At 43.6% G+C, this 15,000-nt stretch overlaps 1 protein-coding gene across 1 annotated transcript in view; it reads left to right on the plus strand.

Moving 5' to 3' along the window:
• The window catches only part of LOC125311269 (cadherin-23-like), a 45,064-nt gene that overhangs the window by 8,983 nt on the left and 21,081 nt on the right, over nucleotides 1–15,000 (plus strand). The window contains exons 2-4 of the mRNA XM_048269165.1: nucleotides 803–915; nucleotides 4,981–5,169; nucleotides 11,809–11,958. Of these exons, the coding sequence (XP_048125122.1) occupies nucleotides 803–915; nucleotides 4,981–5,169; nucleotides 11,809–11,958 (452 nt within the window). The remainder of the gene's footprint in view (nucleotides 1–802; nucleotides 916–4,980; nucleotides 5,170–11,808; nucleotides 11,959–15,000) is intronic.

The raw sequence follows: 15,000 nt of genomic DNA on the forward strand, positions 1-15,000 counted from the left end.
CGGACCAAATGAGCAAATAAAGTGAGAGCAAACAAGTCCTGCACAGATTAGCACGGGCACTGCAATAGAGTGATTGGTCTTGTCCAATTTAGCATAACAATGGCTAACACTCATGATGAGATTACACTGATTTTGTAAATGAGATAAGAGAACAGAATAGTGAGAGAGTGATAGAGAGAGAGAGAGAGAGGATAGAGGAGAGAGATATTACCAGGAGGATAGAGTTGGGATGAAGATGTGTTTGGTGGGTGTGGGCTGAAAGATGAGGGGATGGACAGGAGAGGGATGGTGGAGGGGAGGGGGGGATGAAGGGAGGGAGGGAGGGAGGTGGACATGCATGGAGTGATGTAAGAGGAGGTGCACTGGAAAGTCTGATCACCTCAGGTCTCCCATCTCCATCTGCTGGACATAATTAGTGTGCAGCGAACAGAGACACCAGCTGCTAGAGGGTTTAGATAGACAGAAAGAGAGAAAGGGTAAAGGGATAGTAGACGAGGAGAGAGAGAGAAAGGGAGGTAAAGGGAGAGAGCAGGAGAGTGGGGCATAGAGAAGCTCTCAGAGTTGCTTCCCTGTTTCTATTTCATAGAACTTGCAGACAAGTCAGCAAGATGTTTTTTAGACTTATGTTATGTTCCCTGTGCCTTTAAACCTGTATGTGGTGTATTCACATTATGTCAATGCACTAGTCCATCCATATCCACCATGTGCCTCCACCTGACGCAGAAGTAATCTTTCACCTGATGGCAATCTCTGACACTATCTCCTCCGCCTGTCCCCTGCTCTCCTCCTTTGCTTTCTTCAGGAAACACCAACAGCGTCTTCGCTCTGGACTACATCAGCGGCTCACTCACCGTCAATGGTCAGCTGGACAGAGAGGACCCACTCTACTCCGCTGGATTCATCCTCACTGTGAAGGTATTGTTTGCTGATTGGTTGGTCATCATGGGAATGGGGAGGGACAAATGGGTTCAAAGGAGCTCCAGCAGGCAGGCAAAGCCATCTGACCTTCGCCACAGGCTTCCATTACCAAATTAACTTCCAGTTGACATCCATACCCATCAACAGCTGTTTGACTGAGCTTTCTTTGTAGAACACAATGACATAATTTTAATCAATCTTTAATACCTGAAGGATGGGTGTTAAGGATATGTCCATTAGTATGAACAAGTTAATGTGCATTAGTGGAGTAGATCAGCTTCTGACATTATCTCAATGTCGGATTGCTACTTTGCTATGAAAGGGCTAAGGAAGAAGCCAGCTGACTGAGGGAATTTTATCCAGCTAGAGTCAAAATTATGGCTGACATGAGCTCCATAAAAGTCCTAGTTGCATATATGAAGATGATATGGGGCATAGTTATAATTCTATATATAAACCTTGCATGCTTACCTGGAGAGTGCTATGCAGGTGCTAACCATGCAGTATCTGTCAAGCTCCAGTGTTTTACACCACTGTGAAAGTATTGTTCTTCCTCTCTTTCTCTCTCTCTCTCCATCCCTCTTTCACCTTTTCTCTCACTCCCCGCCCCCCTCTTTCTTTCATTGCCTCGGTTGTTGGTCTCCGTTCTTCTGTAAGCGGCTCAGGAGCTGAATGCATTATTGATCTAACAGTAAAATCTTCTCGCTGTTCTTTGATTGTATTGTAATGAGCTGCTTATTCACGCTTGACCCAATAACAAGAATCAATGCCTGTTAGCCTCACTTCGCTCACCCACCACTATTGGAGATAGAGAACAAGTAGCGAGTCATATTTTTCTAAAATTGTGTTTCAGATATCAAGACTCAATATTGGAACATTGTCTAGAGGTTTATGTATTGAAATACAATGATCTCCTCGTCTGTTGAAACAGAAAATGAACAACGAACACAGAGAACAAATCCACTGGAGATTATCCAAGAATATCAAAAAGCAATTGAAGGGAATAATGCTTCAACATTGCCAACACCAGATTGTTTCTTACCCAGTGACACACCTACAACGGTCCACAGTGACTATATTTAAAGTTACCCACACTCTGAGCACCACAGTTCCATACGAGCTGTTATTGTTCCGATTATGGGGTCTGTCTGATTAGAGCAGATCTGTCCCTGGTGTTCTGTGGCTCTAGTAGTTCCAAGTTGCAATCACCCAAGCCTGTATAGGAGGGAGGGACGAGGTTACATGGATGAATGGATTGACAGGTGGAGAGGCGAGTGATGGAAACACTTTGTTCCACTTTGTCTGGTGTGTAAGCCCAGTTTAGCTCGACCCTCTGGGCCCGTATGAGCGTAGGATGGCCTTCATCTGTCCTGTTCTCTCTCTCTCTCTTTTACTCCTCTCCAGGCTTCTGCCTTGTTTCACCATTTATTTTATCAGTGTACGCCACCCTTCTCTCTCCCTTCCTTTGCATCCTTTGTTCATCAATCAGTTTTCTGTGCCATTTCCTTCAATCCACCTTTTCTTTTCCATTTCTCTTCTCCTCTCCTCACCTCCTCATCTTATTTCCAGCTTCCATCGTGTTGATCATCTTGCGTCCTTTCTCATCTTATGATAATCAAGCCTTACTCTCTCTTCCCCTCTTCCTCTTCAGCTCTGTATCTCTCTCACGGCTTCTCTTTAGTTTCAGGCTCATATCCCCCCCTCGGCTTGCCACTTTTTTTTTGCCACCTTTTTTTGCCGCACTTGAACACTCCTGAAGTTGAGGCTTCATCCATTTCCATACACTGGCAAGAAGAAAGCAGCAATTAGAATGGTCATATCTAACCAGCCTCAGCTCATTAACATGCATCAATAAGAGAGTGGGGGGAGGAGCCATTGGAGAGTCAGAGACTGAGCTGTTTGTTGCCAGGTCGGTGACAGAGCTGGAATAACATATCATAGGCGTGAGCAGAGCGGAGCAGAGCAGGTGCCGGAAAATTCCGGAGTTCTCAGATCAAGCGTTTGTCTTTCATCTCACTCCTGTCCGCCATCCTCTCTCTCTCTCCGCTCATCTCCTCATCTCCTCATCTCCTCTTCTCTTCTTCTCTCCCCTCCTCTTATTTCTTGCCTTCACTCGTCATCTCTTGTCGGTCCTGTCTTTTCTTCATCCCTCGTGTTTGCTTCTTTTTACATCTCATTCTTCGCTTCTCTTGCATCAACACCACTTCACAGGAAGCTGTCTGTGAGTTGGTTTCCTTCCCGTCAAGATTAGACAAAGACTTAGAAGCTTGTTGTTTACATGGACACCTGTGAATGTCACACGCTCGTTGTTGTGAAACACATCGTAGTTTCTTATTCATAGCTTGTGTTTTTTTGCACATTGTTTTGTGTCTTGTTTCCAGTGTGCTAAATCACTCATAGTCACACCTGATTAAAAATGAAAATCCAAGGCACAAATTAGTTTATTTTTGCCAGAGCACACGATTTGGCTTCTGTGTGTTGTTTTCCTTAACTAGAGAGACACACACAGGGACACGAGACAAATAAACCTCGTTCAGTGTTTCTCAGACTACAGGCCACAGCACGCTGTACCAGAGCATACAGTAAGATGGAGTTAATCACACACACACAAGAGTGGTCTCATGCAGCCATATGTATTTTAATGTAACAGTGGCCACAGATAATACTTCTAACTCTGTATATCTGACAGTGTGTTTGTGTGTCTGTGTGTCTGTCTGTGTGTGTGTGTGTGTGTGTGTGTGTGTGTGTGTGTGAAAACCTCCCCCTCTGCCAGCCCACTCCAGGTGCAATTTCTCCCCTTAATTGAAATCAATGATTACGACAAAAGTCTAGGAGAGCCACACACAGGCGAATGGAAGAAAGGAAAATTTCCAAAAACATATTCATAAGATATAGATTTTCTTCCTTTTCCTTTTTCGCCCTTTCTCTCTTACTCTCTCTGTATCCCTCCCTCCTTCCCCAGCTCTTACTCTAGAACCCCACCTCACCCCGCTCTTTAGCGATGCTATTGATTTGGAGTGCCAAAGTAATAAAACTAATTTTTCAACTTCACAAAGCTTAGATAGTGTGCACTACGTGGAGGTGGAGGTCAGTGCAATGGGACCGACGTGTGTGTGTGTGTGTGTGGGAGAGAGAGAGAGAGAGTGCACATGTGTGTGTGTGAGCTTGTGTGTGTCTGTGAGTGAGTGAGTGAGTGAGTGAGTGAAGCGTTGTGAAAAATGGGGCGGAGGGAGAGGTTAAGAGGCAAACCGATGCAATCCCGTGATTATCGAAGGGCTGTTGGCACTGCCGAAACCGCTCCTCCAATTCCACTTGTCATCATCCCATCAATAAAGACACCACCCTCATCTCTCTCTTTAAGTCCTGCATCTCTACAGCCACTTCAAGGGAAGAGAAAACGAGAGAGAGAGAGCAGGGAGGGAATGAGGCATTGAAAAAGAGGCAATGTAATTGTGTCTCCCACAATAGGATTCTTTCTTCTTAAATGGCGTGGCGTTAGTGTGCTCAGTGTGCCCTGGCCCCAACTTGCCCCCCACTTTAGAGTGTGTTTTTATGATTGCTTTGTGTGCCCTTGATCCAATAATGAAAGGCCTGCAAATAGAGGGAGGAGATTGAGAGCTGACCGTCGGGCACGTTCCATCTGACAGGCGCTGCGCTCGTTTGGTCTCTCCCTCGCACTCCTCGCGGTCCCACTGCAGAGTCACGGAGCTGGTGACCTCTCTGCACTGCACTGCACTGCTTTGAAGGACAGGGCTGGAGACAGCAGGGGTGGGGGATTTGGGGTTTTGCTTTCAAATTTAGTTTTCAACTGTTCTAACTTTGATTATTGTTGTTTTACAGTTATATACAGTATACCTGAGTTTTCATACTCCATCAGTGTTTAGAGGAAAGCTTTTGAAGAAAATGCAACTTGTTAAGATGTTTCTGTGATTTGTTTTTACTTACTATTTTGTTCACTAATCAAGATTTGTACAAATTGTTAACATTTTGTGAACTTTTACATTTATTTCCATGCACACACATGTACCGGTATACACACACTGACTATCCCTTCTGGGGCAGGCAACAGAGCTGAACGATGACCGGTCCCCATCAGACGCCACGGTGATGACCACCTTCACCATCCTCCTGATCGACAAGAATGACAATGCGCCCAAGTTCAACAGCTCTGAGTACCGCGTACGCATTACCGAGCTGGCCCAGGTGGGCTTCGCCCTGCCCCTCTTCATCCAGGTTGAGGACAAGGACGAGGTGAGGACACACAGGGGTCTGTGTGTGTGTGTGTGTGTGTGTGTGTGTGTGTGTGTGTGTGTGGTGTGCGTGCCTCGTGCGTGCGTGTGCGTGCGTGTGCGTGTGTGTGTGTGTGTGTGTGTGAGAGAGAAATGAGGACAGTTATTTGTGGTGATATACAGTATGTGTTGATATGTGTATACAGAGAGAGGGGGGGGGGGGTGTTCAAATAGGTTTCTATTCAAGGATTGTGTGTGTGTGTGTGTGTGTTATGCATGCTTACAGCATGTGTATATGTCAGGTTCCATTACCTACAACTCACACACACACACACCCTCACATAATTGAGTACACAGTCAGCATCCCATGTGGGACAGAAAAGGACACTTTCTCTCCATTACCTCACACATACACACACACACCCAAGTCGACAGACACTGCCACACACTTACGCCCTCACCTGCTCACTCATTCGCTCGCCAGCTACCACACTCCCCCACATTCAGCTTGACTACAATTTAATTTGCTTTGGAGGAGATGGGATAGAGCATCAAATTATACCTAACGAGGAAAATCAATCACCCCTGGAGCAGATAAGCCGAGAGCTAGTCAACTCTGATTGATTCCAACACAGTGGCCGCCAGCGTGCTATTTGACAGATAACCGCCAGACGAGAGAATGGAGAGAGGGACAGAGAGAGAGAGAGAGGGAATGAGGGAGAGAGGGAAGGAGGGAGAGGGAAGAGAAGGAAGACTGAGTTGAAGTGAAAGAAGCATAACTAATGGAGGGAGCAGGGAAGGGGAGGAAAGAGACAGAGAGAGAGAGAGAGAGGAAGTGGAGAGGGATGGAGGGAATGACAGAGAGGAGTAGAGGGGAGGAAGAGAAAGTTCCAACTGCAGCTCTAATCACTCGCATGTGTTAATGTGTTTGCTTCTGTCGGTATGGTGATGCGGAGAAGGTGTGGTGAAGGGGAGCCTTTACGCTATGTGCTGTGGGAGCAGGACGGGTGATAAGGGAGGGTGTGTGTGTGTGTGTGTTCGTGCATGTGTGTGTGTGTGTGTGTGTGTGTTTTGCATGTGTGTGTGTGTGTGTGTGTTCGTGCATGTGTTTGTGTGTGTGTAATGTGCAATGTGTAGAGGTGTAGAGAGTCTGACCCGTGTATATGTGAGTGTGTGTGTGTGTTTGAAAAATAGTCTTTCATTGTCTCTCTACTTTTGATTGTCCCCTCCCTTTGATTGTCCCTTCCCTCTGTCCCTCTCTCTCTCTCTCTCTCACACTCTCTCTCCCGCCCCCCCCCTCTCTCTCTCTCTCTCTCTCTCTCTCTCTCTCTCTCTCTCTCTCTCTCTCTCTGTGTGTGTTCCACGGCAATGTCATTCATGAAAGTATGTAGCAGCACACAGTTAGTCAATGATTCTATTTGTCCCTATCCTCACGTGAGATGCAGTGCTTCAATTTTGGAATGTGTGTGTTTCTGATGCGATACAGCACACGTTTTTATCTGAAATTAGGTGCAGCTTTGCACTGACATTGCCTGTGTAGTTGGAATACACCTATTGACTTGTGGCAGGATAGCGCGGGCCACTAAGTGGGGTATTTTGAGGAGACTTCAGCAGCATTTTTTTTCCCGTCTAAACAGGCCTGGGCAAGTCTCTAGAGCCCATCACTGGATTGGATTTACACAGATCTGGGGTCAGTCTGAGGAGGGTACTGCTGATGCTTCACCCCCTGAACTGAAGATTTTACCCTGAGAGTAAAACTCTCTTTTCTCTCTCTCTCTCTCTCTCTCTCTCTCTCTCTCTCTCTCTCTCTCTCTCTCTCTCTCTCTTTCTTTCTCTCTCTCTCTCTCTCTCTCTGTCTCTTTGTTTCTTTCTCTTTCTCCCCCCTCTCTTTCTCACTCTCACTCTCTTTCTCTCTCTCTTTTTCAAACAGACACACACACACACACACACACACACACACACACACACACACACACACAAAATGTTCATAAAAAGAGCTTATTACCTGGATACCTGCTCTCTCTTCTCTTCTCTCTCTTTCTCTCTTCTCCACCCTTTGCGAAAAAGTCTATGGCAAGGCATGTGTGTGTCTGCCAGCGTGTGTTTTAGTGTTTGTGACAGGGAGGCTTCAACTCTGAGCCGCAGGAGGCTGCAAATGGGTGGGCAATTATGTGTGTGGACAGTTGGCGGTGACACAACCGCATGCTGAATGGCCTCTTAAGAGGCGCTGCTGCCACATGGCAGACAAACACACACGCAAGAATTGTTGTCGTACTCTGCAGCTGTAGTAGCTTGCATCGATCCAGGCCATCATTCCTCACGTTAAACTCTGTGGTATTGTGATAGGTCAGTTGAGGAGGAGAGGGATGGGTGTGTGCCGGCCTGCTTTATTAGAACACCTTTTCAACTGCTCATTAATGCAAATCTTTAATCAGCCAATAAAATGGCAGCAACTTAATGCGTTTAGGCATGAAGACATGGCTGAGATGTTCTGGTGAAATTCAAACCAATCATCGGAATGGGAAAGAAAGGTGATTTTTGGGATGTCAGACGGGCTGGAGTATTTCAGAAACAGCCATCTCTAGTGTTTACAGGAATGGTCCGAAAAAGAGAAGATACATGTATCAAGTAAACAGCACTTCTCTGGGAGAAAATGCCTTGTGAATGCCAGAGGTCAGACGCGAATGGCCACACTGGTTCGAGCTGATCAAAATGCAACAGTAACTCAAATAAACACTTGTTGAAACAGAGCTATGCAGAAGAGCATCTCTGAATGCACAACATGTCGGACCATGAAGCAGATTTGCTACAGTAATAGCAACACCACACTGAGTGCCCCTCCTGTCAGCTAAGAACAGAACGTTGAGGCTATATTTCGTATGGACTCACCAAAATAGGAAAATATTGAGTTTGGAAAACTGTTGTCAGGTCTGATGCGTCTACGGCATTCGTATAGTAGGGTCAAAATTGGCGTGAACAACCTGAAAGCATTGATCCATCCATTGATCCATCCAGCCGTGGTCTACTGGTTAGCGCTTCGGATTTGTAACCAGAGGGTTGCCGGTTCAAACCCCGACCAGTAGGAGCGGCTGAAGTGCCCTTGAGCAAGGCACCTAACCCCTCACTGCTCCCCGAGCGCCGCTGTAGCAGGCAGCTCACTGCGTCGGGATTAGTGTGTGCTTCACCTTACTGTGTGTTCACTGTGTGCTAAGTGTGTTTCACTAATTCACGGATTGGGATAAATGCAGAGACCAGATTTCCCTCACAGGAGCAAAAGAGTATATATACTATACTTTATATCCTGTAGCAGCGAATCAGGCTGGTGGTGCTGGTGTTGGTGATATGGTGGGAGATATTTTCTTGGCCCACTATTAGCCACAGCCAACTGAGTATTTCTAGTGACCGTGTCTATCCCTTTATTACCACAGTGTACCCACCTTTTCATGGTTACCATGTCACAAAGCCTGAATCATCTCAAATTGGTTTCTTCAGCATAACAATGAGTTCACTGTACTCAAATGGCCTCCACAGTCACCAGATCTCAATCCAATAGAGCACCTTTGGGATGTGGCGCAACAGGAGATTCACATCATGGATGTGCAGCCGAAAAATCTGCAGCAACTAGTGTGATGCTATGTGAATATGGACCAAAATCTCTGAGGAAGAAGGGGGTCTGAAGACAAAGGGGGGTCCAACCTAGTACTAGCAATACCTAATAAAGTGGCTGGTGAATATATATATATATATATATATATATATATATATATATATATATATATATATATATATATATATATATATATATATATATTAGGGGTGTAAAGATTAACCGATACGTGTCGGTATCCGTTTTAACGTGTAAGATCTGCTACATCGATCACGTGAAGCCCCATATCGGAAAAAAACTGAAATGAACCGGTCGTTATATCGATTTACTTGTTATGAATCGGTGCACAACCTTTTCTGCTTTCGCTCAGGCGGCTCATTTACGTTCCAAGCACCGCGTTCACCCACTTTTGGTTTTAAAACTATCGTTAGCGCGGAATTGTGGGTAATGCAGTTCGTTTTTTGGTTACATTCATTGCCCAAAGTTGTCAAATGACCTCATTACCGATACATCTATTGCAACTTAAGCATGTGACAACTTGCACTCGGTCGGCTTTTGTTTTTGAAATCCAGCACTGAAATTAAGAACTTACAGCATTCCTAAACAGCAGCGATAGTCTGTAGAGTAGCCTTACCTTTGATGAAGGGTTTCCTTAATGTTAAATAATAATTTGGCCCTTGCTGCTAAAACGATGCATAAATTATTAGCCAATGATTTTTTAATTCATATTCATTCAGACTTGTGGCATTTTAGGTTTCTGCATTAGGTCTACTGTTGGAACAAAATAAGGCCTGAGAGTTCATTGATTTGTAGGCCTATTTTATTCTTGTAGGGTAGGCTAGGCCTATATGAGAAAAGGCCAAGAGTGTCTTAAGCACTGTTTTATTTTATTTCGGTATTGTCTTACCTCAACAAGGCTACAGCTCCATGAAAACAATCAGATATAACTATAAAATCTGTAAAGTCTATACAAATTTATTTTTATGTTGTATTTGGCTGCTGTGTTTGACTGAAATGTAGACTATTCTTTTTTCATTTCAATACAGTATATGAAACAAACCTCAGTTTAGATAATCATATTCACACATTTTGTTGCCTAATTGACAACCATGATAATTGATAACATAAAATGAATGTGCACCTTGAGCAAATTATAAAAAATCTTTCAGAATGCTTTCCATTCTTGAACTGCATCGAATTGCATCGAATCGCATCGAATCGTTTTTTTTATAAAAATGTATCTTTTCTTGTATCGAATCGTGCCCATGTATCTACATCGCGAATCGGATATCTTTTTTTACATGAGAGATTCACACCTAATATATATATATATATATATATATATATATATATATATATATATATATATATATATATATATATATATATATATATATATATATATATATATATAGAGAGAGAGATAGAGTTAGAGATAGAGATAGAGATAGAGATAGAGATAGAGATAGAGAGAGAGAGAGAGAGAGAGAGAGAAAAAGGAAGAGAGAGAGGAATAAGGAAGCAGAAAGCAAAAGGTAGACCGTTGAAGACAAAGAAAGAGGCATGGGTACGTGTGTGAATGATTGTGTGTTTGTGTGTCAGTGTTTATTTCTAGTGTGTGTTAGAGACAGAGAGAAGGATATGTTTTGACGTTTGTTTCATCTGAACTGACAGCTTGCTGAAGCCATCCTTGTGCTAGTAGACAGTGGTTCTGCTGCAGCTGTGAGCACGGAGGGGTGTGTTGAACCTGCCAGGGTGGTCTGTGTGTACAAATTAGACCTGCAACGAGACATACTGTATGGATGCAAATAGTGGAATTCAAAGTGTTACTCACAACAGGAGCAGCCCGATAGATTTGTTATGTTTTATTTATTTATTATGGGGGTTATATATATATATGTATACATATATATATATACACAGTATATAATAACTAATAGCTAATAACTAATTAGCAATAGCTAATAGCTTGCAGGCACTGGCAGACTGAGTGATATATGTGTGGAGATAAGACATCTCACTGCAGTGTTTCAGTGTGCCGCCGCCAAGACTTGTTGAGTCAACGACAGGTGGGAATATTGAACGTGTCTCTAATTTCCCATTCTTCTGGCCAATCAGTTTAATTTCCCATTCATTAGAGAGCATATCACACTGGGTATTCTGCTGGGAAAGAGAGAGTGTTTGTAAGAGACACAATGGGGATGAAGATTACAGTGTAGATTAACCCAGGTTTGTTCATCTCTCTCTCTCTCTCTCTCTCTCTCTCTCTCTCATTCTCTCTCTGTGTATATGTGTATGTCTGTGTGTCTGTGAGTACTGTCTATCTTTTTTTGATCTTTTGCCTTTTTCATTCTCTCTCACTCACATTCGATTTTGTCATTTTCCTGTTTTTTCATTCTGTCTCATTCAAATGAAAAAAAGAGAGATAGAGCAAACACTCGAGGTTAAATGTTTATTGAACTCCGAAACAATTTTCTTGTGGCCGGATCAATCACAGGCATTGTGGCGCTGAGTGGCTTGTGCTGTCAAATAGATTCCAGCAGATTAGCGCTCACTGAAGAGCCTCATCATCTTCCTCTCGCCGCGTGGCCAACAGCTCATTTCGCCGGGGCGTGTTCACGCTGCAAGCTCATCCACCACCGCTCGGCTCGAACGCGCCCCACACAGTCCCTCTGCATTGCAGACAGGACAGATAACAACAGGCAGCACATGCACTGACTGACACGGGAAGACAGAGCACAGAGTACAGACAAAAGAAGTAGGGAGGTGTATGTGGAAGAGGGAGAGGTGACAGTAATGAGGGGTCAGTGTCAGTTTGTGCCAGTCTTTGTCTGGGTTCTGTCATTCATGTTGAAGCCTGCCCTGAGTTTCATACAACTACTCCGCAGTCTGCACCTCCGCAAGTTCCACCGGTTGAGCAGGAGTCAGGACACTGTGCTCTGGTGTGCCTCGGTTCATCTACTACTGGGTGGGGATTAGGTAATGTGTACTTGTATGACTTTGTTTCTCAGTGCTTCTCTCTTCTCCATGTTTCCCTCTGTTTCTCACCCATAGGGAGTGAACAGCATGTTTCAGGTGTTTCTGACGGGGAATAACTCGGATCACTTCACCATCTCCCCGACCTCAGTGCAGGGCCGAGCCGACATCCGAGTGCGCGTGGCCATCCCACTGGACTTTGAGACCATCAGGACCTACAGCTTCTCTGTGAGTTACCACAGTGTAAACAGCACCATAGAGCTCCCATAGTGGGTGAAACAGCCCCTAGAGTCTGGTACTGTGTACCACTAAAAGGTCCAATGGTCAAACGCAGTTCTGGAAGGAAAAAACAAGGCTGTCATAGAGGGATAACTATCAGAATTTACAGAAAAAAGCAACTATTTATTGAGTAATAATGCAGTGAATAATGATATGCTCATATATTAAATGCTAAAAGTCTCCAGTCAATCATTAACATTAAAGTAGTTTCTGTCTATTACTACAGAATTAACTCACTAAAAAGAATGCAAAACCCTGGAAAAAATGCCAGCATCTCAGTTGCCACTGACAAAAGCTAAAATGCTAAATGGTGTCTTGGCAGTAATATAATTGGCAATGTTTTACCCTGTCTTTTTGACATTACCACAATCATGCTCGGTCCCAGAATATAATTTTAGTGCATGTCCTGAATGGCTAACACGACATTATACCATCAAAATTAATTTGGAGATGATACAATAACTAGCTATGTTTAAAAAAACGTATCTTAAAAATACATTTTTGAACAGTGTTGGCTTAAGGAAGTCAGTTATTTGAAGCCACTTATTCATTATTCACACATTTATTATGTTGTTACGTGTTTTTTACTTGGATGAGAGCCTCTGGAGTGCATTACGGGGTGAGTAAAAGTAGGATTAATACTCTACATAAAACAGAATAATTATAGCACCAAGATTTTAAAATCCCAGGTCTTTATGGGATACCAACCAGGAACTCAGGAGGTGGACTCCTGGTGGAGCTGCCAGGAGCTCATCAAAGGGGGTTCCTGATTCAAGTCTGGTCCTCCCAGCCTTATGTTCAGGTGTCATTTTGGGACATACTGGGCCTACACATGTTATGTACATATCTGCATGGACATTTTTTGTACCTTAAAATCATTTTTCCAAAATTGTTTCCGTGGTTCATCAACTCGTAACGGGGTGAACGGCACTTCTGCATTCGCTTCGCGGCCCTCTATCGGCTATAACCGCACTATGTAAGTTTGCCAGATCGGGTAGCGGGTTTGTAGTTCGATATATTCTACAACATATTCTACCTTGTCTATGGACATCGTTATTTGCAAAGCCGTTGCTGGATAAACAAATAGCGTGCGTGCGACAGAGGAAAAGTTCTTTGGTGCTGCTTTAACATGCTTCTACAACTTGATTGGAGTCCACCTGTGCCTAAATGAATTCATTGGATATTATTAGGAGAGGCACACCTCTGTCCATGTAAGGTCTCAGTGTATGTCAGAGTGAAAACCAAGCCAAGAGGTTGAGAGAATTGTCTGTAGACCTACAAGACAGGATTGTATAAAGACACAGATCAGGAGAAGGGTACAAGAACATTTCTGCAGCATTGAAAGTGCCCAAGATTATGGTAGCCTCCATTATTCTCAAATGGAACAGTTTGGAACAACCAACATTCTTCCTAGATCTGGCCGCTTAGCCAAACAATAAGGATGGCCTTGGTCAAACAGGTAATCAAGGACCCAATGGTCACTATGAATGAGATTCAGAGTTCCTTTGTGAAGATGAGAGAAGCGTACAGAAGGACAACCATCAGTGCAGCATTCCACCAATCAGGCCTTTACTGTGCCTACAGATGTTTAGTCTAGAGGAATACGCTTGGATTCAGGGGAAAATAGGGTGGGGGGAATGTCTCTGATTTCGAACAAAGCTTTTTTCAATAGCCAATCGCGGAGAGGTGGCAGACCTTGAGAGTAGTGGGTGTTCCATGAAAAAACCGCTGACAGCGGACTAAGAACCAAAACGATGGCGTTTAGTTTGCCTTTGTAGCCATCTCTGGTTAGCCTTTGCTTAGGCAAATTAGACATAACTTCTGCAGAGATTTATTTATTTTATTTCTATTTATTTTATTCTTATGAAAATCTACTGACATGTATGTGTTCAGATTTATTGTATTACTGCTTTGGCAATATGAGTGAGCTTGTCATGCCTATAAAGCATTCTTGAATTGAATAGATAACAATGTGTGGAACACAGGCCATGTTCATTTTGTACAGAACAGAAGCAAAAAAAAGTTCTACCCAGTTTGTCCACTGGCCTCCCGATGTGAGCTTTGTGTTGCATTGCCTGAGGTGTGTTAAACCTGCAGCTTGTTTTCATTGACAAACGGCTCAGAACATCTCTGTTAATGCCCATGGAAAGAAACTCATTTAGTTATCTGCTTCTACAATCTCTCTCTCTCTCTCTCTCTCTCTCTCTCTCTCTCTCTCTCTCTCTCTCTATCTCTCACTCGCTCTCTCTTTCTTTCTCCCACATGGACACTCACCTGAATACTAGATTGTGTTCCTTTTGTAGGGATCCCACCTTTATTTATTCTGATTTATTTTATACCGTTTTATACCGTTTTGATTTTTTTTTCAACTGCTTTTAAAATGCCTCATTCTAATTCCGAAATGATTCCACTGAAATTGGAAAGGGACTCCATGAAGGCCCAGTGGATAAATTGTGTCTTTCGGCTGGATATGGTTGTATGTGACTCGTGCGGTTTTCGTTAGCACAGCACCTTCTTCTTAAGGTACAACAGTCTTTTAGTGTTGTTTTGGTGTTATGCAGTAAAATAATTAGGTCCAAGCAGAATGTAAATTAACAAAGTTTTTTTGTTTCAATTCGGGGCAGGATCTTATTGAAGTGTGTCTATGAAAATTAGTATTGATTTTTTTGTGGCAGCAGAGAAGAAAAAAAAAACATAACTCTCGCAAGGACCATTTAAAGCACTCAGGTCTGACGTTAATGTCTGTTCTTGTAGTTTTTGTCTGGCATTAACTGTGCATCAAACACTCTCCTGTTTGACCCTTAACCACCTCTCTCCCTCTTACTCTCTCACTTCCTCTCCCTCTCTCTTTCCCCTGCTCCTCTCCTCTGTCCATCTTTCCTCTTTTCTGCCATACATTCACGTTGCACTCCTCACTCTTTTACCTCCTCCCTTCTTCCCTTCTTCCCTTCTTCTCCTCTCACCATTCTCCGCTCCTCTTCTTCTCTTCTC

This window comes from Alosa alosa, chromosome 18, assembly GCF_017589495.1.
Source record: "Alosa alosa isolate M-15738 ecotype Scorff River chromosome 18, AALO_Geno_1.1, whole genome shotgun sequence".
Classification (NCBI taxonomy): Eukaryota; Metazoa; Chordata; class Actinopteri; order Clupeiformes; family Clupeidae; genus Alosa; species Alosa alosa.